The sequence below is a fragment of the Amphiprion ocellaris genome, chromosome 7, assembly GCF_022539595.1.
Source record: "Amphiprion ocellaris isolate individual 3 ecotype Okinawa chromosome 7, ASM2253959v1, whole genome shotgun sequence".
NCBI lineage: Eukaryota > Metazoa > Chordata > Actinopteri > Pomacentridae > Amphiprion > Amphiprion ocellaris.
In genome coordinates, this window is record NC_072772.1 from 15,681,440 (window position 1) to 15,706,429 (window position 24,990).

At 42.6% G+C, this 24,990-nt stretch overlaps 2 protein-coding genes across 9 annotated transcripts in view; both read right to left on the minus strand.

Annotated features, from left to right (window-relative positions):
• Window positions 1-8,310, minus strand: part of LOC111586735 (sodium- and chloride-dependent GABA transporter 2-like) — a 34,884-nt gene extending 26,574 nt beyond the window's left edge. For 2 of the 3 annotated variants that reach the window (XR_008602223.1, XM_055012014.1), the window contains exons 1-8: window positions 8,105-8,310; window positions 5,397-5,531; window positions 4,529-4,669; window positions 3,638-3,725; window positions 3,393-3,525; window positions 3,159-3,293; window positions 2,980-3,083; window positions 474-598 (exon numbers count right to left, since the gene is read on the minus strand). Coding sequence is in view for 2 of the 3 variants with exons in the window: in XM_055012014.1 (XP_054867989.1) it covers window positions 474-598; window positions 2,980-3,083; window positions 3,159-3,293; window positions 3,393-3,525; window positions 3,638-3,725; window positions 4,529-4,669; window positions 5,397-5,531; window positions 8,105-8,234 (991 nt within the window). In the remaining variant the exon portion in view is untranslated. The remainder of the gene's footprint in view (window positions 1-473; window positions 599-2,979; window positions 3,084-3,158; window positions 3,294-3,392; window positions 3,526-3,637; window positions 3,726-4,528; window positions 4,670-5,396; window positions 5,532-8,104) is intronic. The other variant, XM_035942139.2, reaches the window with a different exon arrangement.
• Window positions 8,311-9,093: 783 nt separating this feature from the next.
• Window positions 9,094-24,871, minus strand: LOC111589118 (sodium- and chloride-dependent GABA transporter 2-like). Of its 6 annotated transcripts, XM_055012012.1 has the most exons (14): window positions 24,057-24,871; window positions 21,818-21,952; window positions 21,322-21,462; window positions 21,008-21,095; window positions 20,764-20,896; window positions 20,549-20,683; window positions 20,370-20,473; window positions 12,131-12,255; window positions 11,218-11,330; window positions 10,983-11,120; window positions 10,588-10,690; window positions 10,340-10,440; window positions 10,023-10,193; window positions 9,094-9,438 (listed from the first exon to the last, which is right to left on the minus strand). In XM_055012012.1, exons 1-14 carry the CDS (start codon window positions 24,184-24,186, stop codon window positions 9,316-9,318), a joined length of 1,740 nt encoding a protein of 579 aa, XP_054867987.1. In that variant the 5' UTR covers window positions 24,187-24,871; the 3' UTR covers window positions 9,094-9,315. The 6 variants fall into 6 exon arrangements, with proteins under 6 accessions (XP_054867987.1, XP_054867985.1, XP_054867984.1 ...); XM_055012010.1 differs by having other exon boundaries at window positions 10,340-10,690; window positions 21,818-21,889; XM_055012009.1 differs by having other exon boundaries at window positions 10,340-10,690; window positions 21,008-21,083.
• Between the last annotated feature and the right edge of the window lie 119 nt (window positions 24,872-24,990).

Sequence of the window (24,990 nt, forward strand, 5' to 3'; positions counted from 1 at the left end):
TTTATAGTCCTAATCTGATGTAAGAAAACTCGTAACTACAGCTGTTAGGTAAATATTAGTAAAATGAGAAAAAATTATATTTCCCCCTGAAATATTGTTGAGTCAAAAAAAAGAAGCACAGAATTAAAATGTTCAAGCAGAGCAGAAGTGTCACAAATCTTTTCTTAAGTACTGGGTATAATGCCCCACTCCCACAAATGAAGCATCTGTGGGCAAAAAGTCACAATCACCCAACACTGAATTTTTTCGGAAATCCATATTTTTACACAGTTCTCCACAAAATTCTCTTAATCACAGCAACCCAATGAACGTTTACCTTGAACCATCTAACTGTTTTCATCTGAAAATGGAGAAACCTTCCCCTTCCTTTACCACTGTATTAGTGACAAAATGTAACAAGTTGCCAGAAAAGTGCCAGAAGTTCTGTGACATTAGATTCAGGAAAAAGACTTTGTATGTTTCTGCATATATACCTGACTCTGCCACCTCTGCAATGGGAACGCCCTGCTCATGAGCCATGAATCCAAGCACTGAGAAAACTGCAAACCCAGCTACAACACTGGTACCACTGTTCAGCAGACACAGCCACAGACAGTCCCTGCAAAACATGAAAACACAGAGAATACTCTTTGATTTTATGGCACGTGATTAATACAAATTTAATATGCCGTTGCTGAACTCTCATTTACTGGCACTTATGTCAGAAAAATTGATAAGAACTCATTCTGTTATGATATCAGGTTGTAATTACCGATTATTACAGCCAAAATAATTCATAATAACATTATTGCAATACTTGTGTAAAACCTGGAAGAAAGTCCCAATGCCATCAGTCATACTTATCTTTAACTTTGTGTATTGTGTGGTTAATTACACTAACAATACAAGTGTAGGAAGCTGAAATTAGAGTATGTAACCATAAATCCATGACATGTTGTTCCCATGTTGGTGTGAGATAAAACTACTACGCTACAAAGCCCCTTTTCCCTTCCAAAATGTTGAACTAGAACTAGAACTAGAACTACTGTAAATTAAAGATTGGATTTTATAATCTGTGTTTTTTTTTTACTTGGTTAACATTTAACAAAAATTAGTGATTCATGGTTGTTTAAGATGCCTTATTTGTATTATACTGAATTAGATTCCTATTTTTATTACCTTGAAGACAATGGGAATGCCAAGATGGATACATTAATGAAGTAAGTTCAAGTAACTTTACTTTATCCATCATCATCCACTGTTTTGCTTATCTTGGGTTGCGTCTCACTTGCAGCAGGCTCAGCAGGGCTTTTTAGATCTATCCCCCCAGCAACAGCAGTTCCTCCTTTGGGAATCCCAAGGCATTCCCAGGCCAAATGATACATGTAAATTCTCCGGCGAATTATGGGTCTACCCTGGGGTTTCCCTCCCAGTGCGATGCGTACCAAAACCCTCCAAAGAAAGGAGCCCATACTAATCAGATACCCAAATCTCTTCAACTGCCTCCTTTTGACGCCAAGGAGCGTCAAGTCTGCTTCAAGGTCCTCATCCTATATGCAAGGCTGAGCCCAGCCACTCTATGGAGGAAATTCAATTCTTCAGTTTAATTCTGCAACCTCACTGTTTCGGTCAATACCCTGGGCTAGTGACCATAAGTGAGGGTTGGAACATAAATGAAATGGTAAGTTGGGAGCTGAGTGCTGAAGCAGTGAAGAGGTGGCTCTCTCGAGTTGACCTCTTTGCCAAGATAGTCTGGCACAACACCTGCATTACTGCTGACATTGCATCAAGACATCTGTCCCTTGCAATTGTCCTGTCACTCTTGAACAATATCCCAAGATAATTGAACTTCAAACCCAGAGAGAGCAATTCATCGGTTTCTGACAGAAGACCATGGCCTCAAATGCAGAGGTGCTGACCATCATCCTGGTCACTTCACACTCAGCTGCAAACTGCTCCAGTGTGTGCTGAAGGTCACAGTCTGATGAAGCAAACAGAACCACGTCATCCACAAAAAGCAGAGACAGAATTTTGAGGTTTCCAAACATCATCCTGGCTGTGTCTTGAGATACTGTCCATGAATATTACCGTACTCAGAGACAGTAAGGAACCCTGCGAGAGTCCAACACTCACCGGAAATGTGTTTGAGGGAACAAACACAACTTGTACTTTGGTTGTATAAGGACCAAACCCTCCATTCTTTTTGTGGCATCATGGAATGGTTGGCCAGAACCTTCAAGGGCCAATCAAAGCTCCTTCTCCATTGCCTGCCCGAACTCCCAGAGTTTTTGCTGCTCCAGCTGCAGTGCTTCTAGGCCCCCAGTATATGTTTGTTGCTTCAGGAGACCCCCAACCCAACCAAACTTGAAAGGCCTCCTTCTTCAGCCTGATGACCTCTTTCACCGCCTGTGTCCATGGACAGGTTTCTTGGTTGCCACCACAAATGACCTTCTGACCATAGCTCCTCACAGACGCTTCTGTAATGGAGACTTTGAATGTGGCCCATTCAGATTCAATGCCCCCATTCTAGGAGGCGGCAAGGTGCACGAGAACCTCCTCTAGAGGGGGGAGTTGAAAACATAATGGGACCTCTGCCAGACATTCTCAGTTACCCTTGCCTTGTCATCCCCAGCTCTTGTCAAAACTCTAAAGTCCATCTGAAAAATCGTAACTGATTTTATGGGAATAATAATACAAAAAAAAACCCACCCTATAAGTCAACAGGACTGCTTCCTGAGGTTTGTTAGATATGACACCATAGAAGTCTAAATCAGTTTTTCTTAAAACTGTCATCCGTGCACTGAAGTTTGAAAGTGGAAATACTCAGCTATTGTGTTGACTGCTCAGTTTAGTCATGACATGTTTTCCAACATAAAAAAAACACCGTAGGGAAATATTAACAAGATATAAAATAAGGTTTTCATCAGAAGTGGTCTGTAATCGTACCAGAATGCGCTGAAACTAAACATCAAGCACAGGCACAGACTGAAAAGTACTTACCTGTAGCAGTTGTTGTTGTACTTGTTGTAGCTGCCTAATACGATTATAGAGCCCACACCAATACTGTATGAGAAGAAGATCTGAGTCCCAGCCTCCATCCACACCTGTTTCAACAGCAGCAGTAAATATATTTGTCTACCTGCACTCTGCACTGTTACTATACGTCATTAAGTTCCTACCTGAGGATCTGTGAGCCGTGAGAGTTCAGGCAGAAGATAAAACTTCACTCCTTGTAGTGCACCAGGAAGAGTGAGTCCACGAATCAGGAGAATGAACAGCATCACATAGGGAAAGGTAGCAGTGAAATATACTACCTGGAGAAGGTGAAATCATTTAAGGCATTTATGTATATATATATATATATATATATACTAGGTGATCATTTAAAACAGATTTGCAGTCTATGTAAATACCTTGCCTGTAGACTTAACACCTTTCCAGATACAAAAGTAGCAGATGATCCAGATAGTAATTAGGCACAACAGCACCTCCCACCTGATGCTGCCTAAGTCCTCAATGCCCCCTGAGATAGCCAGCACACGTCGTCTGGAAGTAAAGAGGAAAATTTGTTTTGTCTTGCATTAAATGTTAATTGAACAGTAACTTGGAATGCGACGAATAGTCTGGAGACTTTGTGTATTCATCTGTGCAGACATACTCCCAGAATTCTGTGGCTGCAGAGGTCGAGTTCGTCAGGTTGGTCCACGGTACACTGTCATTGTTTGTTGAAAAGTCTACACAGTCATCTATAAGGATGAAGGGAAGAAATCGGAAATAATTCCACACTTTTAAGTGTTTAAACAGTAATTTCACCATTTTGATTACAGTAATAACTGGAAAACCTGTCAAGTTTTATGTAGGTTTCAAGCACAAAACAGCTATTGATCAAAGTGCATAATGTTCTGTGATCAGTTAAATTGTTTCATGCATATGTTTCTCACATGAGTTACAAACAAAACGAAGACAATTCTTTGTAAAATGGCACTTAAAAAGGTTGTTGACCTTACCTGGAAACAAGAAGCGTAACCTCCCCTTGGGGGCATAACTGTAAGCCTTATGTTGCTGTCCTCGAAAATTTTTTTACGCAATCAAAGAAAAAAAGAAGAGGAAGGCTTCGAGCTGGCATTTTTCCAGAACTATGCACCTGTCCACACAGTACAGATGACAGAGCAGCCTAATGTGGCTCTGAACTGTTGCACCATGAACCTTATTCACCTGACACGGGCCATCTGAATTCTGTTTCACAAAACAAAATCCCACTTGTGTGGTCACCATTTTCAGAGTGATAAAGTCATCCATACTACTTTCTTTTACAAAGGGATAGCAAGCTTTAACATCGGTGGACCAAGTGCATGGATGTTAAAAGAGATGATGTTGGAAAATAATGCAAGAACAATCTTTCTCCTGTAATGTTTGCTGGTGAGGTCGAGAACATTTTGAAGTACCCTCATATATGTTTGACATCTTTCATCATTCAAATATCGGTACATTCTCTGTCACACAAATCGATCTTAATGTTTTAGACAGTGAAATAATCTTTGAATTGTACCTGTGTTCCAGTAGTTGTTGCAGCTGGCCCAGGGAAGCTGGGGGCTGAAGGAGAACACGAGGTAGAGCAACGCCCAGGACAGAATAATAAGGTAAGTTGGACAGCTGTAGAGGAGGATCAGCTGCCCTGCATAGCCAATACCTGCAGGGCCAGATTTGACATTTTCTGTTTCAGACAAACCTTCATTTATTCACAATTGAAATTTTTTGTTGTTCAGTGCCACAGAAACCTAGTTGACCAGATCTGCTATTAGAACTTACTCATTCTTTGGAACAGATATTTTCATGCCTGCTTAAAGATAAATAAGCATGAAAATAAATACAAAATGAAAAATATGGTGGTATGGTATAAAATAATGATAACACGAAGATATAAAATTAGATCTTAATTTCAGGCCTGCACAGTGGCTTCTAGCCTTGCAGCTAGAAGATGCCCTGTTCACATCCTGGCCTGAGCCTTGGATCTTTCTGCATGGAGTTTGCATGTTCTCCCTGTGCATGTGTGGGTTTTTTTCAAGTTCTCCAGCTTCCTCCCACAGTCCAAAAACATGCTGAGGCTAATTAGCAATTCTAAATTGTCCGTAGGTGTGAATGTAATTGTGATTGTTTGTCTCTATGTGTTTCCCTGTGATAGACTGACGACCTGTCCAGGTGTCCCGTCTTCACCCTAACCCAGCTGGGATAGACTCCAGTCCCCCGCGACCCTAAGCGGTGTATAGACAATGAATGGATGGATCTTAATTTCACAAAGAAATATTTTTTTTTGCAAATGACTGACAATACTTCTTCATATATTTTGTTTTAAAGAAATGTTCCTACAGCTTTGTGTGGCGTGAACAGCGTATGATACTGTTTTCCATTTCATGTACCTTCTGCCAGTGGACATAACTTCCTCCAACAGGTGATGCCGCCCTCCTGAGTGTACTGGCCTATGGTCGTCTCCAGCAGGAACAGGGGTATGCCACAGGTCACCACAAATACCAGATATGGCACCAAGAATGCACCTGGATTTACAAAATACACAATAATACATGTGTGTACAGAGTAGCATGTACACTGTAAGTAATGAAACTTGTTTTTTACTGGCATTTTTGACATTAAAAGCAGTTTCGTTGCAATAACACAATACAATAAGTATATAATTTCACTTTTACTGCTACTGCTGCTGCATTAGTTGACCTGAGTTAAGGTTGTCCCAACATATGTCCTGTATTTTTCTTGCATGTGCACAGCAGACAGCACAAGCTTGAGGGGCCGTTTTCTGTTTGGGAAGTCCTAATAAGTTTCTTTTGCTCCCTGATCTGATCCAAGTAATTTAATATTTAGTGGCAGTCAAAACTGAGTCATAATCCTATGCCATTTTCCAAGATAAAACACACTTGACGTACATTAAAGTTGTTAAAATCAATCCAACGGAGTAGCTCTGCAATGCATTAAGACAAATTTGCGTTTCTGCATCCAGGCTTTTTCCCTCAGCTTAGATTGGTGATCACAAACTGCTATGTCTCAACTGCTACAGTGAAAACACATAACTCGTACTACGCCGTCACATTAACTTTTTATTCTGCAGCGGAGAACACGCTCAGCTTGCATAGCCAACTAACAACAATCGACGAGACAGAAGATTACCCACAACCCCTTTCGGGTTTCTTCTACGGAGGCCACGCAGGATCAAAATACATAACACAAACCCTGTCGTAAAGGTCCGGTAGGGTGCTATGTAAGCTGTAGTGCTGAGCGGGTTAATTGCACCTTTGTTCCAAATGTGCCAAAAGATGCCAAAATTCTGTGTTCTTTCTTTTATCGTCTGGCTGACCCTCATTAGTTTCTCATGTGTTTTGTTTCCTTCTCAGTTGTATGTACTGCCAATCACCATTTTGTCTTTTTGTCTAAGCTGTTCTTCTGTCAGTCCATTTGTTCACGGGGTCTGTTAAGCCTTGTGTCTTCATGTTTTTTTCTAGATATAGTTTCTCTGGATTACTTTCATAGCCGTAGATGTGAGTACATGTTTGTCTGTCTCTTTGTGTTAGCTCTGTGATGAACTCATGACCTGTCCACGATCTAGCCTGCCTTTGCCCATAAGTCAGATAGGTCAATTGGGACAGACTTCAGCCACCTCTGTGATCCTCCACGGGATAAAGTGATATCTAAAACATGGATGGAAGGAATGCTTTATTTGCTTTGGACTTATTTATCCCAGTATCACCAGCCACCTTTTGTTAATTTACATGTTCACTTTCCAATACATTTCTTTTGTAAAGTTTGTCTTTTTTGCTTCAACCTGCTTGCATTGTGTGATTCTGCACTTGGGTTCTTAATGATCTCCCTGATATAGACGACAACAGGATTTATACAAAGGTCTGTGTTCTTAAGAACTGATTAATCCCACCTGTGAGACTGTGAACCTTGCGATAGATTTTGTGAATGATTATAAACTGATGGGTCATGTAGAAGGTTTTGATGATCGTCTCAACCAGCAGTGCATCCCTCTGAATTGAGCAGCTTTGGACTTTGGGCTGTTGCCCGGACAACAAATAAATCTGAACAGAAACAATCTCTGCTAGTTGCTGATGTTTCTGTTTACCTGTTACTAAATATCTTTGAGTGGTTTGATAAGAACATGCAACTTTGCCTCATGTAATAGAACAAGTCTAGTTACTGAGTAACTTGTCACCTTTTTTTAAATTAAAGTCTAAATAATTCAGACATGGTACTAGTGCGAATAGGTTTCAGCTTAGTCAGTGTTAGAGGTGGAGTCAGTGATTCTGGAGAAAGATTGCTGATATTTAGCTAGTTAGCATATTTAGATATTTGCACCAGATTTCCCATCCTTCTCACTCCCACTGCTCCCTCTCCCCCAATTTTACCTCTCCCTCTTTTTTGCCAGTTATGTGCACAAGCATGAATGTGCACAGGACACACTGGCATTATATGGATTAGTCCAAGCCACTTAGCTTGTTGCCCAGTCACAGAGCCAGGCCTGTGTATAAACACTGAATTTTTGTTCAATACATACTCAGAACAGAAATCTAGTTCTTCTTTCTCACATATACTTTGGGGAGATATCCACTTATTCTGACAAGAAGTAGTTGCATTGGATTTACGTACTCCAAATTTAATGTTATTTTTTTTTTCTCTTTTACATAGAACATCGGATAGTCTTTTTTTTGCAGTTCAGGTCTTAAAGCTACTTATTGAGTTATTTTTTAATAAGTTTTCATTACTTATTGTACAGTGACAGTTACCTCGGTTCCATAATGAGACACAACAAATATAAAGCTTTACTTGTTGGTGCCTGGAAGGTTTTGGCTCAAATATTGCTGGATGCCATGTTTATCGGACTAATACATTTGTCACTACTTCTGACCTAAATTTGTCTAAAGTCAGGCCACTTAAACTGCATCAATTTGACTCATTCATACTGAAAGCGTTTGTAGGATTCAGTCATGTTACCTGTCAACAAAACCCTGCAACATGGATATATTTAGTAGTAAATTGAAAAGAACTGATTTAAGTAAACTCACCAATACTTGAATTAATTCAACATAAGCGTGTAGTGAGCATCATGTTTGCTTACCCCCTCCATTTTTGTAGCAGAGGTAAGGAAACCTCCACACATTGCCCACGCCGACGACATTCCCTGCAACAGCCAGGAGAAACTCCACCTTACTTCCCCAGTGTCCTCTCTCCTCCACCTCACCTTGCATGTCTTTTTGAGCTCACTTTCTGTTCAATATACCCAAACGTTTAGACTGAGACCGATGTTACTTTTGCCGAGTCATGCTTAGTGAACAAGGTTCTATGTCTTTATATTCACGACTAACTCTGTGTCATGTAATGAGCAACTGCCAAAGCAGTTAATAAGTTTAGTGGAAATGTAAATTATCTCCAGACTGAGCATGAATTTGAAACAAAAAAAATCTTTTAATATTTTAATGTTTTCTAATGTGTTTCTCATGATGTATCAGAGTTATCAAAATTATCAGCATTTCTATGTTTTGGTATCAAATCTCACCAGGCCATTCACTGAACTACGTCAGTCTATGATTTTATTGCCCCTCTTGTTTTAATCATTGTTGCAGTTGCGGTTTATGCACAACTTACTGTTTAATATAAACACCTACCATTGCACTGCATTAAAGCTGCCATAAATGTGCATCAAATTCAATATGAATGCAGAAATGGTAATAATATCATGTTTGTGGCCTCTCACATGTGTCAGGTAGTTAAATTATTGACAAGTCATACAGAACACGGCATTACCTTGGATACGTGAAAGCCATTCATGTTATGATTATACAGTCTCACAGTGCAACATAGAACTACTATGCCAGACTGCAGTAACCATATCCACAACCTCAGCGGTATCATGATCTGGGAACATAAACATCAAGTCATTGGTGAGCCTGGCAGCTACCCCAACCTGAAAATCCTGCACAATTTACAAACCCCATCTCTCAGTTGTCTATAGTTTGTAACAGTGTATTATTTTCCTGCTTTAGAAAATAGCATACTATTTTCAATGCATATGGACAAAAAAAAGATAATGAATGGAAAGATAACAAGTAGAGCTTTGAGGTTTAATTATACAATCAACAGTCAAGTGGATCAGTTACATTCAGGGACCATAAAAGGAAAAAGCTGTTTGAATTTTTCTTTACAAGTTTAGTATCCATGATCAGTATGAAACAAAAATAAACAGACATGTCTTTGGATTTTAAAGGATGTTTAAAAAGCAGAGAAAATTATTTTACAGTCAGTAGTTGTTGGAAACAAAAATGCAGTTGTTCAAGAGGTGAGTGTCAGGTGATCGTTCTGTTCATTCATATCAGCTGGTAGTAAACTGTTGTCCCCCTGCTGCTTTTGGGTTGGTACGTATTTCAGGTCAGGCTGGCACAGGTGATGAAAACGCTAGAAGAGACGAGAAAATATTCACTAATAGTTGCCAGCAAAAGTTAAAAAGCAACTAAAAATGCTGTAGATTGTACTCTGAAAAAAACACACTCAGGTGACGTTGAGACTTCCAGTTGTCTCAAGGACCTCTCTCCTACATAATTAGAATATTATTCCTTAAAGCTACAACTCATCTAGATGGTCACTGGTCCAAATTTCTTTTAATGTCGAAAGAATATACAGGTTTGGTGATAAAATTTACAGATGGACACTCCTCTTGCTTGTAACTGGCACATACTCATATCCCATGTATTTTAAGAGGAAGGTGACTGTGAAGTATATAAGCTGATTTTTTTAAACTTCGATTTTCTAACTTCATAAGCTTACTGTGGACCATGGAGTGGAAGTCCACTCATGTCCAGTTATATTGGAAATGTTGCATATATTCTGATCATGTCTAAATGACCAAGTAGTTATGAAACCTGTCCCTTAGAAAGCTGTGATTAAGATTACACCTCGTTTACGTGTCATTATATAAGACACACACACAATGTAATTTCTGTAGTTTGTTACCATAATAATCTGTCAAATAGTTGTCCCACCTGTTTGAGAGTCCCAGTCCCAGTGATCAGCTTATACAGTGCACATGCAGGCACAAGCTGAATGGAGGAGAGAGTCATCATCCATCCCAACACATATGCCCAGTCTGGGTACACGTACCAGCGATTAAACGTCAGAGGCTGGTACTTAATTAAAGAACATATAAAAACCCCCTGAAAAAAGGAGGTTGGTTTCTTAGTTAGATTGTGACTGCAACTTGATGTGTTGATATGTTGTCTACTACAGGTAATGTCTTTAGCTGTTTGGGATTCTGATTATGAAGGCATCATAACACTGAGACACAGAAAGCCTGTCTCACCAGTGAGACTATCGGTGTGAGGTAGAGCCAGCAGATTTTGAAAAAAGGGTTGGCGTTTACCCCTGTCATGTCCTTAATGATGCCGTACAACCAATCTGCCCCTTGATAGGAGATACAAGATTTGATAAACAGTTTAAAATAATCAGATAAACCCACATGCCTGTGGAAACATTTACAAGAAAATATAGAATAAACACTAATGGTATATAAAAATAGATGAAATACTCCTTTAAAAACACCATATTTACCAAATATCCATCCCAGTGCCAGTGTTTCAAATACACCGATAAACAGGATGCAGACTCCATTACAAGCATAGTAGTCCATCACCTGGAACACATACATCCCTCCCTAGGGACAACAGCAGGGATATTTATTTAACCCTTTGATGTGCAACATTGGTCAAAAGTGACCCAAATCCAATGGAAAATGGGTATCTCCAGACCCAGACTGTGCATCAAAGGGTTAATAAGTTTATTTTCATTCTTCAAATATAGAAGCCTATTTGAGGTCAAATGTTGTGTCTATGTTACAGTAATTTAAAAAAAATTCATATTAAAACTATTTTTTGCAGCAATACACTCCCATTTTGGACTAATAAAAATTGAATGTTAAAATGACATTCATAAAATTAAATACTGACTTGGGTAATCATGACAAACTGACAGAAGAAGCATATTAGGCAGAAGAGGACGAGTGACTTCTCCCATCGGCCTGCCCTGCGCATAACTTTGGGAAACATATCAGTGATAGACGTCATCACCACCTCCATGGTGACAAACTGTACAGTGAATGGACAAAACAAAAGATGAAGAAGTGCATTTTCCAAATATAAATTCCATCTTTCAAAAAAGAATCCTTTGACAAATGTATCTTACTTGTGTGTCCAAACCCAAGAGAATGAGCATGACAAAGAAACAGATGGACCACAGTTGAGGCAGAGGCATCATGGCTACAGCCTGAGGATAAGCAATGAACGCCAAGCCTGGACCTGGAAAACAACATTAGAATGATTGCAGTATAAAGACACCTGTATCTGGAAGGTCCAACCAGTGGTGAAACAGTACTCCCGACTATAGCAAAATGATGTAGACAAAAGAACATTCCAAGCAACTCAGTGTTAAATGTTATTGAAAAGCACAAGTCAGGTGAAATACAAAAAAAAGAATCCCAAGTCACTGAATATGCCTGGAGTACAGTTAACTCCATCAATATGAAATGGAAGGAATATGGCACATGCATAAATCAGTCTAGAGCAGGCCATCTTCAAAAACTGAATGAGTGTGCAAGAAAGAGACTCATGAGAAAAGTCACTAAGACACCCATCACTCCTCTGAAGTTGTTAGAAGCATCAGCAACTGAGGTGGGAGGGATAGTAATCGTAATTTTACACACAGCAGCAGGAATGCATACAATGTAAACAGCTATATATGCTCACATTGGCTCAGGGCAGAATGATCTGTGCTTATTATGTCTTTGAGTGTTCACAAGATGACAGCAGATTAAAAAAATGTTTTTGATTTTTGCATCTCGTTATTTACAATTACAGATGATTGAAGTAGTTAGACCTTTTGTTAAGTAAAAGCAGCCCCCTAAAATTTCCCCTAAAATTCTTAAAGCATTGGAAATGTACACCTTAACTTGAAAGATCAGTTTTTGTCTGAAATTTGAAAACCTTCCCCTTCCTTTACTTCTGTAATTGTGACCATCTATAACACGTTGCCAGAAGTTCTGTAACATTGGATCCAGGAAGACCACTTCCCATGTTTCTGAATATCTCTGAATCTATACCTGACTCTGCCACCTCAGCAATGGGAACGCCCTGCTCATGAGCCATGAATCCAAGCACCGAGAAGACTGCAAACCCAGCTACGAAACTGGTAGAGCTGTTGAGCAAACACACCAACAGACAGTCTCTGCAAAACATGAAAACACAGAAAACAGTCTTTGATTTAGTAATGCGAGCAATACAAGTTTAATATGACATTGTGTCATTCAGATTTTCTGGTACATCTATCAGAAAAAGTGCATGAGAACTAGGGCTGTCACAATATCAGGACATTATTCATTGTTAACTTTAAAAAAAAATATCTGTGTGTTTTGTCTCTCCTGTTCCAAATGAATTACACAAGCTGTCATGGAGCATCAAAGACCCAAGCACAGACAGGAAACACTACAGACCAGTGTGAAAGTTTAAAGAGTTTATTTTACAAAAACTACAATTACCACATAATAGTGCAGGGAACTGGGAGAGCGGGATGAGAGAAGGAAGGAGGGATAGAGCGGTTGAGATACAAGGGGATGACTAAATGGAAGTGGAGAATAACTATAGGAAGAGACACAAGTAAAACAATAGTGACCTCTGGAGGGGAAACTGAGAACTACGCAAGTAACACTAGACTGGGAGAGGAACCAGAAATAACCGCAGCAACTGAAGTGGACAAACAAATAGGACTGACATGGAGCTTTCAGGAAACTACAACTCAATTTTAGCAGTACAGATAAAAGCACGATAAAGTCTACAGGAGAAGACAGTGCAGCTCAGCTCTTGAAAGACCAGCAAGGCCTTAAACCCTTTCGTTGGACTCTTGGGGTCTATTGAAAGGGTTTGGAGGCGGAGGTCAGGGCAGTCAACAGTGCGGCAATCTCACTATAGTCCTGGATGAACCATTGGTCAAAGTTTGCAAACCCAAGGAAATTTTGCAAATGCTTGCAATTATCTGGTTGAGACTTGACCAGATCTATCCTCATTTCACCTCTGGCAATGATGTGGCCCAGGAAGGAGACTGTTGGAGTGTGAAATCCACATTTATATGCTTTGACAAGCAATTCAGAAGCCTCTCCAATAGCTGAGAGACATGTTCTTTGGGTTTGCAAAAGAAAATCAGGATGTCATCCAGGTACATGTGACGAAACGATTGATCATATCATGGAGGATGTCATTTATCAGGTTCTGGAAGACAGCAAGGGCGATAGTGAGTCCGGAAGGCCTCACTAGATATTCAAAATGTCCCAGTGGGTTATGGAAGGCCATTCATCTACTTCTTTGATCCAAATCAGGTGGTGTGCATTACAGAGGTCCATTTTGGAAAAGATGGTGGTGCCATGCAAGTGGGTGAAAGCAGAGCTGATTAGTTAGAGATGATATTTGTTCTTTACCATGATGTTATTAAGGCCTCTGAAGTCGATGCAGGTATGAAGTGAACCATCCGTCTTGTCAATGAAAAAGTATCCTCCTTCCACCAGGGATGACGAGGGACAGATGACACCAGTTGCAAGGGACTCCTGGTTGTGGGTCTCCAGGGCAGCACTCTCAGGCTTTGGACAGGTTGTAGAGTCAGCTGCTAGGCAGAGGGACTCCAGGAAGGAATTCAATTGCCCAGTCGAAGGGACAGTGCAGAAGGGTCAGGGCATGGTCTTTGCTGAACACTGCAGCCAGGCTGTGATAAACTTTGGGAGCTCCATACACATCCATGGACAATAGGCATGACAGCGGGGACTCAGGTGAGGATATTTTCCAGGGACCAGTTGATGTGGGGATTGTGTCTTTTAGTCCAGAGATGGCCAAGTACTTGTGGCTAGGACAAGGGTAAACGATTTTGTGACTGACTTGAGCTTGACTGAGCCTGTTTAAAGCTCTGGCGTCCAGAGATAATGACAGTGGCTCCGTGGAGATCTGAAGCTGAGTGGCTAAACTGTTGTTCATGAAACTTTCCCCTGCTCTAGAAGGGAGTGAGTGATCCGACCAGCAGAGGGAGGCAGTGAGTTGCAGACACTAGGGAGAGTGAACAGCTGTTGGGCTTACCAGTGTTCCCCTTGTTATTCTGGGCCCCTTCTTTTGCTGGACAAGTAGGGTGGGAGGCAATGTAACGGCCCAGTTTTCCACGGCAGAGTTATTCTTTAGAACTGCGACAGATGGATCTCTCTTGTGGGGTCAGCTGTGCCATATTAATATTATTAATGATATTTCAATTTGATCTGTCATTATTTATTTTGTCTTTATGTATTTTGAAGTTATGTACTTTAAAAATCATCTATCTACCCAACACCACCATTTGTAACAAAATAATTTATAGGATTCTGTTATACATCAGATGTCTTGTGAACCACCATCACAACATCGCTGTATCTTTTTTCCAGTTAGTGTCAAACAGAGAGTTATAGATTTTTCCATCCATCCATCCATTATCTATACACCGCTTAATCCTCACTACGGTCGGGGGGGGGGGCTGGAGTCTATCCCAGCTGACTCGGGCGAAGGCAGGGGACACCCTAGACAGGTCGCCAGTCTGTCGCAGGGCTACATACAGAGACAAACAAGCACTCTCAAAGCCTTTGACAAAGTTAATTGGTCCTTTCTCTTTGCTGTGCTCCACAAATTTGGTTTCGGAGAATCATTTATCCAGTGGGTATCAGCTCTGTACAACTCACCCAAGGCTACAGTCACCACTAATGGGATCACTTCACAAAGCTTCAGTCTGCAAAGGGGAACAAGACAGGGATGCCCACTCTCTCCCTTATTGTTTGCGATCTTTATCGAACCATTAGCAACAGCTGTACGTCAGAACACCGATATCAAAGGTATCTGCGCTCTGGAGTCTGAACATAAAATTAACCTATACGCAGATGACATTTTACTTTATCTACAAGAACCCAAAACTTCAGTAAAGGAAGTATTTAACCTCATCACAACCTTCTCACGTCTTTCAGACTACTCCGTCAACTGGTCAAAATCAATTATATTACCTTTAACAGAAAACTCGTGGAAGCCCGCAGCCCAAAACTCGCATTATTCTTTTCCTACTGGCAACATCAGATATCTGGGCATAAATATTTCCTCCAAACTCTCAGAATTAGTTCACCTGAACTTCACTCCACTTTTGGACAAAGTCTGTGATGATCTGAGGCGTTGGAACAACCTCCCCATCTCCCTTTTGGGACGAATAGCTACAGTCAAAATGAAAATATTACCTAAAATCAACTATCTTTTCTCCATGATTCCATTTAAACCCACATCAAAGTGGTTCCAATCGTTAGACTCCGCTATTGGTAAATTCTACTCAAAGAATAAAAAGGCTAAAATCAGTTTGACTACCCTCCAGAAGAATAAATCCGAAGGGGGACTGGAGGCTCCCAACTTCATGTATTATTATTTATCCAACCAAATACAATATCTCACCAAATGGATACATCCACATGAAGAATATAACTCCTGGCTAGAACTAGAACAGTTAGATTGTAACCAGATCAAAATCTCTGACCTTCCCTTTATCTCTTCTGCTCTTAAACATCACTCCTGCTTCAAGAACCCTATGATTGCTTCCACCTTGTCTGCTTGGTGGAAAGCACTGGAAATCACAGGCTCTCAATTAAAACCCAGTATACTCTCCCCAATCTGGCACAACCCTGATTTTGCAAACAACAAAATAGCTCTTTATTTCAGCACATGGGCAGAGAGAGGAGTCACTCACCTCCATCACCTTCTGGATGATAACACATTTAGGACATATATAAACTTATTCCAAACATTTGAAATAAGAAATGGAAATTTTCTTCAGTACCTACAGGTAAAGAAGACGATTACAAGTAGAATTCCATCCCTTCAGACTACTTTACAGCCAACGGATTTACAGCCACCTGAATTTGTCGACTACATTGTGAAACTCTCTCCAAGAAATAAGAAGAATCTCTCAAAAATTTATAGTTTACTCTCAAAGACACACTCTATACACCTACCAACTCAAAAATGGGAAAAAGACGTATCCAAATCTTTTGACTCTGATTTTTGGACCCAAATCTGTGAAAACACATTTAAAATGACTAAAAACACCAACTTACAATTGATCCAATTTAAGGTGCTTCACAGAACACATATAACACAATATAAACTGTATAAAATGGGCTTCTCACGCTCAGACACATGTACGCAATGCACCCAAAACATGACGGACACTTACTTTCACGCTCTGTGGCTTTGTACACCCGTCTATCAATTCTGGGTAACAATCACACAGAAACTCTCCAATATTTTGGACTGCGGGATTCCACATTCCCCGACCGTTTGCCTAATTGGTGATCTAACGCAAACAGCCCTTCCAGACATTCATATCCAACCCACACTTGCAGCTATCGCCATTGCCAAAAAAACTATTTTAGTTAACTGGAAAGATAAGAAAGCCCTCAACATCATCCATTGGCTGAACCTCCTCACAGAACACATTTCACTTGAGAGAATATCTGCTATCAGAAAAAACCAATTGGATTCCTTCAAAGAAAAATGGTCTCCATTTATTAAATCAATAAATATTAATCTATAGCCTCCGCTTGTATGTGGGCGTATGCCACTTCCCTCATAAAATTGTAATTATTATTCTGTCTGTGTGTATGATCTGACTTCTGTCTGCTTTATTTCAGTTTATTAACCCTCTACCTTTTTAAGTAGGATGGCACCGTGGACTTCAAGGCCGTGTGCATGCACTAGTGGTGTCCTTTTCCTATTGCTCTTGGGGTCGCTCTCTGGCTCTGCGGGGCCAGCGTGGCTCGGGCCCCTCTGCCTGGGGGTGGGTGTCCCCGGTGTCTCTCCCTTTGAGCCCTGGGTCTGCTGGGTCTGTGCGCTCTCCCGGGGCCTTGGGGGTGGCGGCGGCTGGTCTCTTCTGGGGCGCCCTGGCTGGCCCTGGGGTTTGGGGTGGGTCGGCCCTCCGGTCGCTCCCCTGTCCCTTCCTGCTCTGCTTCCCTCCTCCTCCCTCCTCTCCTGCCTGGCCGCTCGTCCTCGTCCCTCTCCCTCCCCTGGGGGGGCCTGGGGCCCTCCGCTGCCTGGGGGTCTGGCATGGGGGCCGGGTGGTCTCTCTGGGGGGGTGGCTCTGGCTCATCCGGGCACAGGCCTTGGTACTTGCCTGTGTGCCGCCACTGGAGATAAGTTTCTGCTGGCTGGGGGCTTCTGTCCGGGCCCGGTGCTGTCCTTGGGTGTGGTGGGGTGGGTGGGGTCTCGGTGGTGCTGCGGGGTGGGTGCCCTGCATCCTGAACGTGCCGGCTCCGGGGCGGGCGTGGGGGCTCATGGCCCTTGCTTCCTAGTGGTGCGGCCTGGTCCTCCCTCCGGGGCAGGGTGCTGCATGCGGCTGGCCCGTGGTGGGGCTACGGCGTCTGCCGGGGCGCTGCTCCAGCGCTGCGACTTCTGGGGGTTTCGGTGCTGGCCGGGCCAGTCGGGTTCGTGTGGGCCCACCTCGGCCTCTTGCCTCTGGGCTCTGGGGGCCCTCTGCATCAGTACCGGGGGTCTTACTACCTGTCTCCCCCGCTGCTCTCTCCTCATGGGCCGGATCCACACCAGACTGCCTCTTACTGTGCACTTCACATACTTCACACATCACTGTATATAGTTACTCTTAGGCACATATAGGGACACAACAGCTAGGGCCCCGAGAGCAGGTGGGGGCAGGAACGATGGGCTCTGTGGTGGGGCGGATGGCAGGGCTCTACGGCCTTGTCTCTTCCCCATCACCCTCTTGCTTGCCTCCCCTGCTCTCTAATTTCTTTTTAATGCACCACACACACTCACACCTTGGGGGTAGGTCTGGGACGGCTCAGGGAACTTGGGCCAGGGTAGGCTGCAGAGTAGCCATCCTCTGTGGTCCTCTGGCCCGCCCCCTGGACGCCTCGCCCAGCCTCCCCACTTTTAATGCACCACATGACACTCAGGGTTACACTATCACGGTGCAGGGATAATGTCTCCAGTCTGGGATCGGGAGACATATTAATAGGGAGTAATGGAGGAGATTTCACTAATATGGCCTCACTGGTGGGACCCGGCCCCCTTATAGCTATGGGGTGGCGGGGGTGGACCATCATCCGTGTTGCTGTGGCTGGGGGGTCCCCGGGACCTGGGGGCTGTGGTCGGGGGGGGTTCTCCTGCGTGCCCGACGGGTCCGGGCAGGTGCGATGGCTCTTGGTGGGCTGCGGGGGCTGGATTGGCCGTCTTGGTGGGCGCTGTGGCTGTACTGCGGGCTGGTGGCGTGTGGTGGCTCTGTCCCGGTGGGTTGTCAGGGCGCATTGCGGGGGGTGGGGGCCCTGGGTGTACTGCGCTCGCCTGGGGCCTGGTGCGGGGGGTATGCGGGGTGCCTCCCTGTCGGCATCGCCGGGCCCCACCACACTGTCCATTTTTACTCTCTGGACTCGCATCGGGTCCCGGCTCCGATTTCCTCTGGCCGGCTCCCGGTGGTGGCCTGCCTTGTGATGGGCTGGTTGCCGCCCCTTCGGTGGGCCGCTCGGCCCCTGTGTCTGGCTTCCTGGCTGTGTGGGGCCGTTGGCCCCCTCGGGGGAGGGAGAGGGGATGGGGGTGGGCGGGTCGGGTGGTGGGGTGGGGGGTTCGGTGGGGGCTGGGGTGGGCGGGGTTGGGGTTTGGGTGGCGGGTGGGTCCTCGTGCCCCGGGCCGCCTGGGTCGGTCTGGGCGCGCTGGGGGTGTCGGTAGCTGCTCCCTCTTGTTCTCTGGGTCCTCGTCGTTCACGGTGGCCCCGGTGGCTCTCTGGGGGTGCCGCCCTGTGGCTCCTACTGCCTGGGGGGAGGGGTGCCCTGTTGGCTTGGCCCTGCCTTGCCGTGATTGCTGTTCTGGGCTTCGGGGTTCTTCACACTTGCATGTTTGATCAGGTCTCGCCAGCTACTGCCGAGTCCCATTTCAGCAAATGATGGGTCCCGCCAGAATGTGCTGAGAATCTCTCCAGTCTCTACCCTAAACTCATTCTCTCTTGCACTAGCATCCTCTTCTGGCCTATTCTATTCTATTCTATACTATCAAGACACACACAATTATGGTGCTCAGTACCGTTTGTTCATTTATTATTGAATCTCTTTTTCTTTTGTGTTGGTTTGGTTTTCTTTTCTTTTTTCAAATTTTTATTTTTTTTTCTATTGATGGACAGTTAGTAGTTGGGCATAACACACCACCTTACAATCTTTAATTGCAATAGCAACGCCTGTTATTTTCTATCCCTGTTCATCCTGTTCATCCTGTTCGTCCTGTCCAGTCTTTGTTTCCCCCACACATCACTGAGGTGTAGCACTGCCCTCCCTGGCTCATAATAGGGAATTCTAATAAAGAAGGTCTGCTTAGCTTTCAGGGAGGGCCGGTGATGGTCACACACATGCACTAAATATTAAAATATTTGGTTGCAAGACTAAAATATGCATCAATCTCATATAATGTTGACTCCCCTTTTGTGGAGTTAAACAATGAGAACAAATGCAGACAAAAAAAAAAAAAAAACAAGCACTCTCACATTCACACCTACGGGCAATTTAGAATAATCAATTAACCTCAGCATATTTTTGGACTGTGGGAGGAAGCCGGAGTACCTGGAGAAAACCCACGCATGCACAGGGAGAACATGCAAACTCCATGCAGAAAGATCCCGGGAAAGCCGGGACGCGAACCAGGGACCTTCTTGCTGCAAGGCGAAAGTGCTAACCACTACGTCACTGTGCAGCCCCCAGTTATAGATTTTTCTCACTGAAAAATTAATTTCCTTTGATGTGAGTCTACACTCCTGTTGCATCTAGAATGTACAAATCTATAAAGTTTTAATCTCTATTACCATCCACCCACCCTCACTCATGGCAGCTGAAGCACAACCACCTCATCTTTAACTCTGTTCAAAGACTGGAAAACTATCCTATGCTACGCAATGGCAAGTTGTAATATTGGAGTAACATTGTAGTATTGGACCACTGAAGGACAAATGATACAGAAAGTCTCACCTTGGACTGGTTCCTGAGGTTTGTTATGCGTGAAACCAGGGAAACTGGGGAAGTCTGAAGTTTCTGAGACTGTCATTACTACTCTGCAGTTTAAAGGTGGAAAGAATCAACTATATTATTGACTGCTTATGTTTGTTTAGTTGATGTGTTTTCCAGCACATAAAAAAAAACGTATGGACATTTTAACGAGATATAAAATAAGGTTTTCATCAGAAATGGTCTGCAATCATATCAGAATGCCCTGAATCTAAATATTAAGCCCAGACACAGACAGAAAAGTACTTACCTATAGCAGTTGTTATTGTACTTGTTGTAGCTTCCTAGCACAGTTAAGACGCCCATACCAACACCATATGAGAAGAAGATCTGAGTCCCAGCCTCCATCCACACCTGTTCCAACAGCAACAGTGAGTACATTTGTCCACCTGCTCTCTGCACTGTTAAAACGCATCATTAAGCGCCTACCTGAGGGTCTGTGAGTCGTGAGGGTTCAGGCAGAAGATAAAACTTCACTCCTTGTAGTGCACCAGGAAGAGTGAGTCCACGAATCAGAAGAATTAGCAGCATCACATAGGGGAAGGTAGCAGTGAAATACACCACCTTGAAAAAGAAAAACCTCTAAAGCACTTCTGATTATACTGTGCAATCATTTAAAACAGTTTTGGCATCTATTTAAATACCTTCCCTGTGGATTTGACACCTTTCCAGATACAAAAGTAGCAGATGAGCCACATAGCAATTAGGCACAACAGCACTTCCCACCTGATGCTGCCTAAGTCCTCAATGCCCCCTGAGATAGCCAGAACACGTCGTCTAAATTGAAAAGGAAAATTTGCTTTGACTTGCATTAAATGTAAATTATATAGCAACTCAGAATGCGAAATATAATTTGGAGGCTTTGTTTTTTCATCTGTGCAGACCTACTCCCAGAATTCTGTAGCTGCAGAGGTTGAGTTGGTCTGGTTGGTCCATGGCATACTGGCATTTTTTGTTGAAAAGTCTACACAATCATCTAGAAGGATTGAAGGAAGATTCAGACACTTTTTTAAACATTTGCAATGGTTTCTGTTGGTAATTTTGCCATGTTGGTGACAGTTACAGCTGTTAAATCTGTCAAATTTTATGCAAGACTCAGCTATTGAACTGAGGGCATAATGTTCTGTAGCTAAGTTCTACATTTATTTTAACCTGAGTTTAACCTTAATGCATCAGACAGTGAAATAATCTTTGAATTGTACCTGTGTTCCAGTAGTTGTTGCAAGTGGCCCAGGGGAGCTGGGAGCTGAAGGAGAACACGAGGTAGAGCAACGCCCAGGCCAGAATAATAATGTAGGTTGTACAGATGAAGAGGAGGATCAGCTGCCCTGCATAGCCAATACCTGCAAGGCAGATTTGACAGTTTCTGTTAGAAACAAATATTTATCTACCCAGGACCCAATTTGCCTGTTGTTCAGAGCCACAGGAGTCCGACTGACCTGCTGTACTACTAGAACTGCTTAGTCACTCTCAGGATCCGAAAAATAAAAATACATGCAAAATTAACAGTATAAAAAGTCAGACAATATAAAACTAGATTTAGATTTTACATCTGAATGTATTTGTTGCAAATAGCTGGCAATGCAGTGTTTGTTCATGTATTAAATTTTTTTTTGTAAAGAAATGTTCCTACAGCTTTCCATTGTGTGTACAATATGTGACATTACTTTCTATACTCTGCTGGACAGTGTACTATACCCTCGGCCAGTGGACATAGCTTCCTCCAGCAGGTGATGGCGCCCTCCTGAGTGTACTGGCCCATGGTTGTCTCTAACAGGGATAGCGGTATACCACAGGTTACCACAAACACCAGATATGGCACCAAGAATGCACCTAAATTTTCAAAATACACAAAATTGCATACTTGAACAATTCTGAGTAAAGAAACATGGATGTTATTTGCATTATATGGATGTTTGTTGCATTTCTGACAAGTCAATAGAAGCTTCACTGCATGAACACAAAAGTTTAAGGTTATGGTGCAGCAAAACTACTTTGAATGATGATTTTACTGTAGCCCAGCTCGTCTACCTCACCAGCCCCTACCATCATGGAAGTCAAGGCCCTGGTGTCCTGCCTCCTGCCCTATGTCTCCCCAGCACCGCACCTGAGCCAAGATCTCACCCGTTCCTGAGCTTGTTCACGTGTCAGGTGATGACCAACGTCTTGTCTATTCCCTCATCTGTTCTGGATGATGCCTCCTCTGTTCCTGAGTCTGTTCTGGCAGCCATTTCTTTTGTTCACAAGTCTCGAACACCACCATCTGTCCTGTTTTGGGGTGCGCACCTGAGTCAACCAACATCAAGCCCAGGCCCTGACAGCTGACAAAGAGAGTGTTCCTCAGTCCATTTCTAAGTCGTCAGATAAAAAAAACTGTTTCTGAGACACCTGACATCCATTCTCTTTGGTCAGAGTCACCTGCTCTTCTGCTCCTTGGTCTGAGTTACTTGAAGTCTGCCCTGTGTCTGAGTTCTACCTGCACACACCAAGCCTGAGGAGCCTGTGGGCCCTGCCTGTTGGGACCCATCAGTATCTGGCTCACCCATCTCTGAAGTCTTTCACTGCTGGCCTCCAGCCCAGCCTCCAGAAGGGTCCCTTCCATCTTCTTTGCCTACTGCCTGTTATCCAGAGGGGTTCTGTCTTTTCCCCACCTTTCTGGGGGGCTCCACCTTTGCTTTCAGTCCCATCCTCAGCCTACATAGAGGTTTTTTTCTCCACTGCTGGACTCCTACCCATCTAACTGCCTGCTTTTTGATCTTCAAGTGGTCCACGTCTTTGTGCCATTTGTCTGCCTGCACTTCTGATGGAAAACTTGGGCTATTTAGTTTAATTTTAACCCTGTGCAATGTGATTTGCTAGGTCGTCTGTTTGTTTACTTTGTTGGTTGTGTATACTGCATCTGTTCATCCCAGTGTGTCTTCATGATTTCTGGATTTTATTTCGTTGGATTACTTGAATTGTTGTATTATGTATTCTTGCATCAGCAGCTGCCTTTTGTTTGTTCACATATTAAACTTTAATCAGTGTCTTTATCAAAGCTTGTGTGTTTTTGCCTGCTTGCCATGTGTCTGTGCACTTGGGTTCTTCCCTGATCTCCCTGAAACAGACGACAACCAGATTTGCACAAAGGCGCATGTTTTAAAAACTGATTAATCCCACTGAGGAGACTGTGGACCTTGAGATATATTTTGTGAATGATTATAAACTGATGAGTCATTTAGAAGGTTTTGATGATTGTCTCAACCAGAAGTGCATCTCTCTGAATTGAGAAGCTTTGGACTTTGGACTGTTGCCCGGACAACAAAATAATCTGAACCAAAAATGTAGCTGCTAATCGTTGAAGCTATTCTTGATAAGAACAAAAAAATTGAGAACATCACCTCCAGTTATATAAAAGGTCGATTCTTTTTTTGAAATGTTAAAATAAAATAAAAAAAACTAAATAAAGACATGTTTCTAGTGTGCATGGGTTTCAGCTTTGTCATTTTAAAATGTGGAGTCCGTGATTCTGGAGAAAAACTGATGATATATAACTTATTTGCATAGCCAGACTGCATATTTAGATTATGCCAGATTCACTGCCCCTTTTCTCCAGACAATCATGACTGTAAACTAACATTCAGTGACAAATGAACAATTATCTTGACACATTGCTCGCCTGCTGTGGTTCCTTGGTTTCTTAGGGAGCCACAGTCAACATCAAGCTGTACTTCTTGGTAACTTTTTACACAAATGTCATTTTTTTACAGTCAGGTGAAGCGAAAAGATTTAAGTTGCATCTGTTTAATTCATTCACAATGATCAAGTTTGTAGGATTCAGTCATGTGAACTATAAACAAAGTCCTGTAGCACAGGACTTTAAAAATAACTGAATTAAAAAAACTCACCAAAACTGCAAATTCAACATAAGCATGTAGTGAGCATCATGTTTGCTTACCCCCTCCATTTTTGTAGCAGAGGTAAGGAAACCTCCACACGTTACCCAGGCCGACGATATTCCCAGCAACAGCCAGGAGAAACTCCACCTTACTTCCCCAGTGTCCTCTCTCCTCCACCTCGGCCTGCATGTCTTTTTGAGCACACTTTCTGTTCAATATACCCAAAAGTTCAGACTGAAACTGTTATTTTTATCGTGTCATGCTTAGCAGACTGGTTTTCGGTGCCTTTATATTCACTACTAATTCTGTGTCATGTAATGAGCAACTGTCACAGCAGTTAATCAGTTTAGCAGAAATGTAAATTATCTCCAGACTGACAATGAATTCAAATTTGAAATGAGCAACTGATAAGGAAAGGCATTCACTGTTTCCAGAGTTGGGTTTGATTCAATATAAGTATTGGAGTCACCCTTTTAGTCAAAAGTCTAAAGCATTTCTTTTCATGTTGATGAGCTCCTTAAGATGCATCAGAGTTATCTAAAGAAATAATATTTAAGTGTGCTCCAGCACTAAATCACAACTGGCCTATCTTCTCTGAACTACGTCTATCAGTCTGTGATTTTATGGCCTTGATCATTTTTGCACTGAAGGTCTGTGGACACATGAATGTACATCATTTCCTACAAGCAGTAAACATTAGACTACATTGTTGTTGTATCTGTTATTAACCAACTTCTGTGTTGTCTCTTTTGTCTCGATAAATGGACGTGTGTGGTGGTAAGCAGTAACTCTCAAGGCAGGGGGCTGATATGTCACAGAATGTAGTATCACCTCCCATTCATGGTCAACAGCAACAGTCCAACCACAACCTGAATGTTATCATGACCTAATACGTACATAATACGTGTATATATATATATATATATATATATATATATATATATATATATATATATATATATATATATATATATATATATATATATATATATA

Excerpts from the sequence above, each read along its gene's own strand:
- LOC111589118 (XM_055012008.1), bottom strand. The coding sequence starts at position 24,186 with ATGCAGGCCGAGGTGGAGGAGAGAGGACACTGGGGAAGTAAGGTGGAG. Across the intron at positions 21,953-24,056 it reads CTGCTACAAAAATGGAGGGG|GTGCATTCTTGGTGCCATAT; the intron begins GTAAGCAAACAT and ends TTGAAAATTTAG. Across the intron at positions 20,897-21,007 it reads GCAGCTACAGAATTCTGGGA|ACGACGTGTTCTGGCTATCT; the intron begins GTAGGTCTGCAC and ends TTTTCAATTTAG.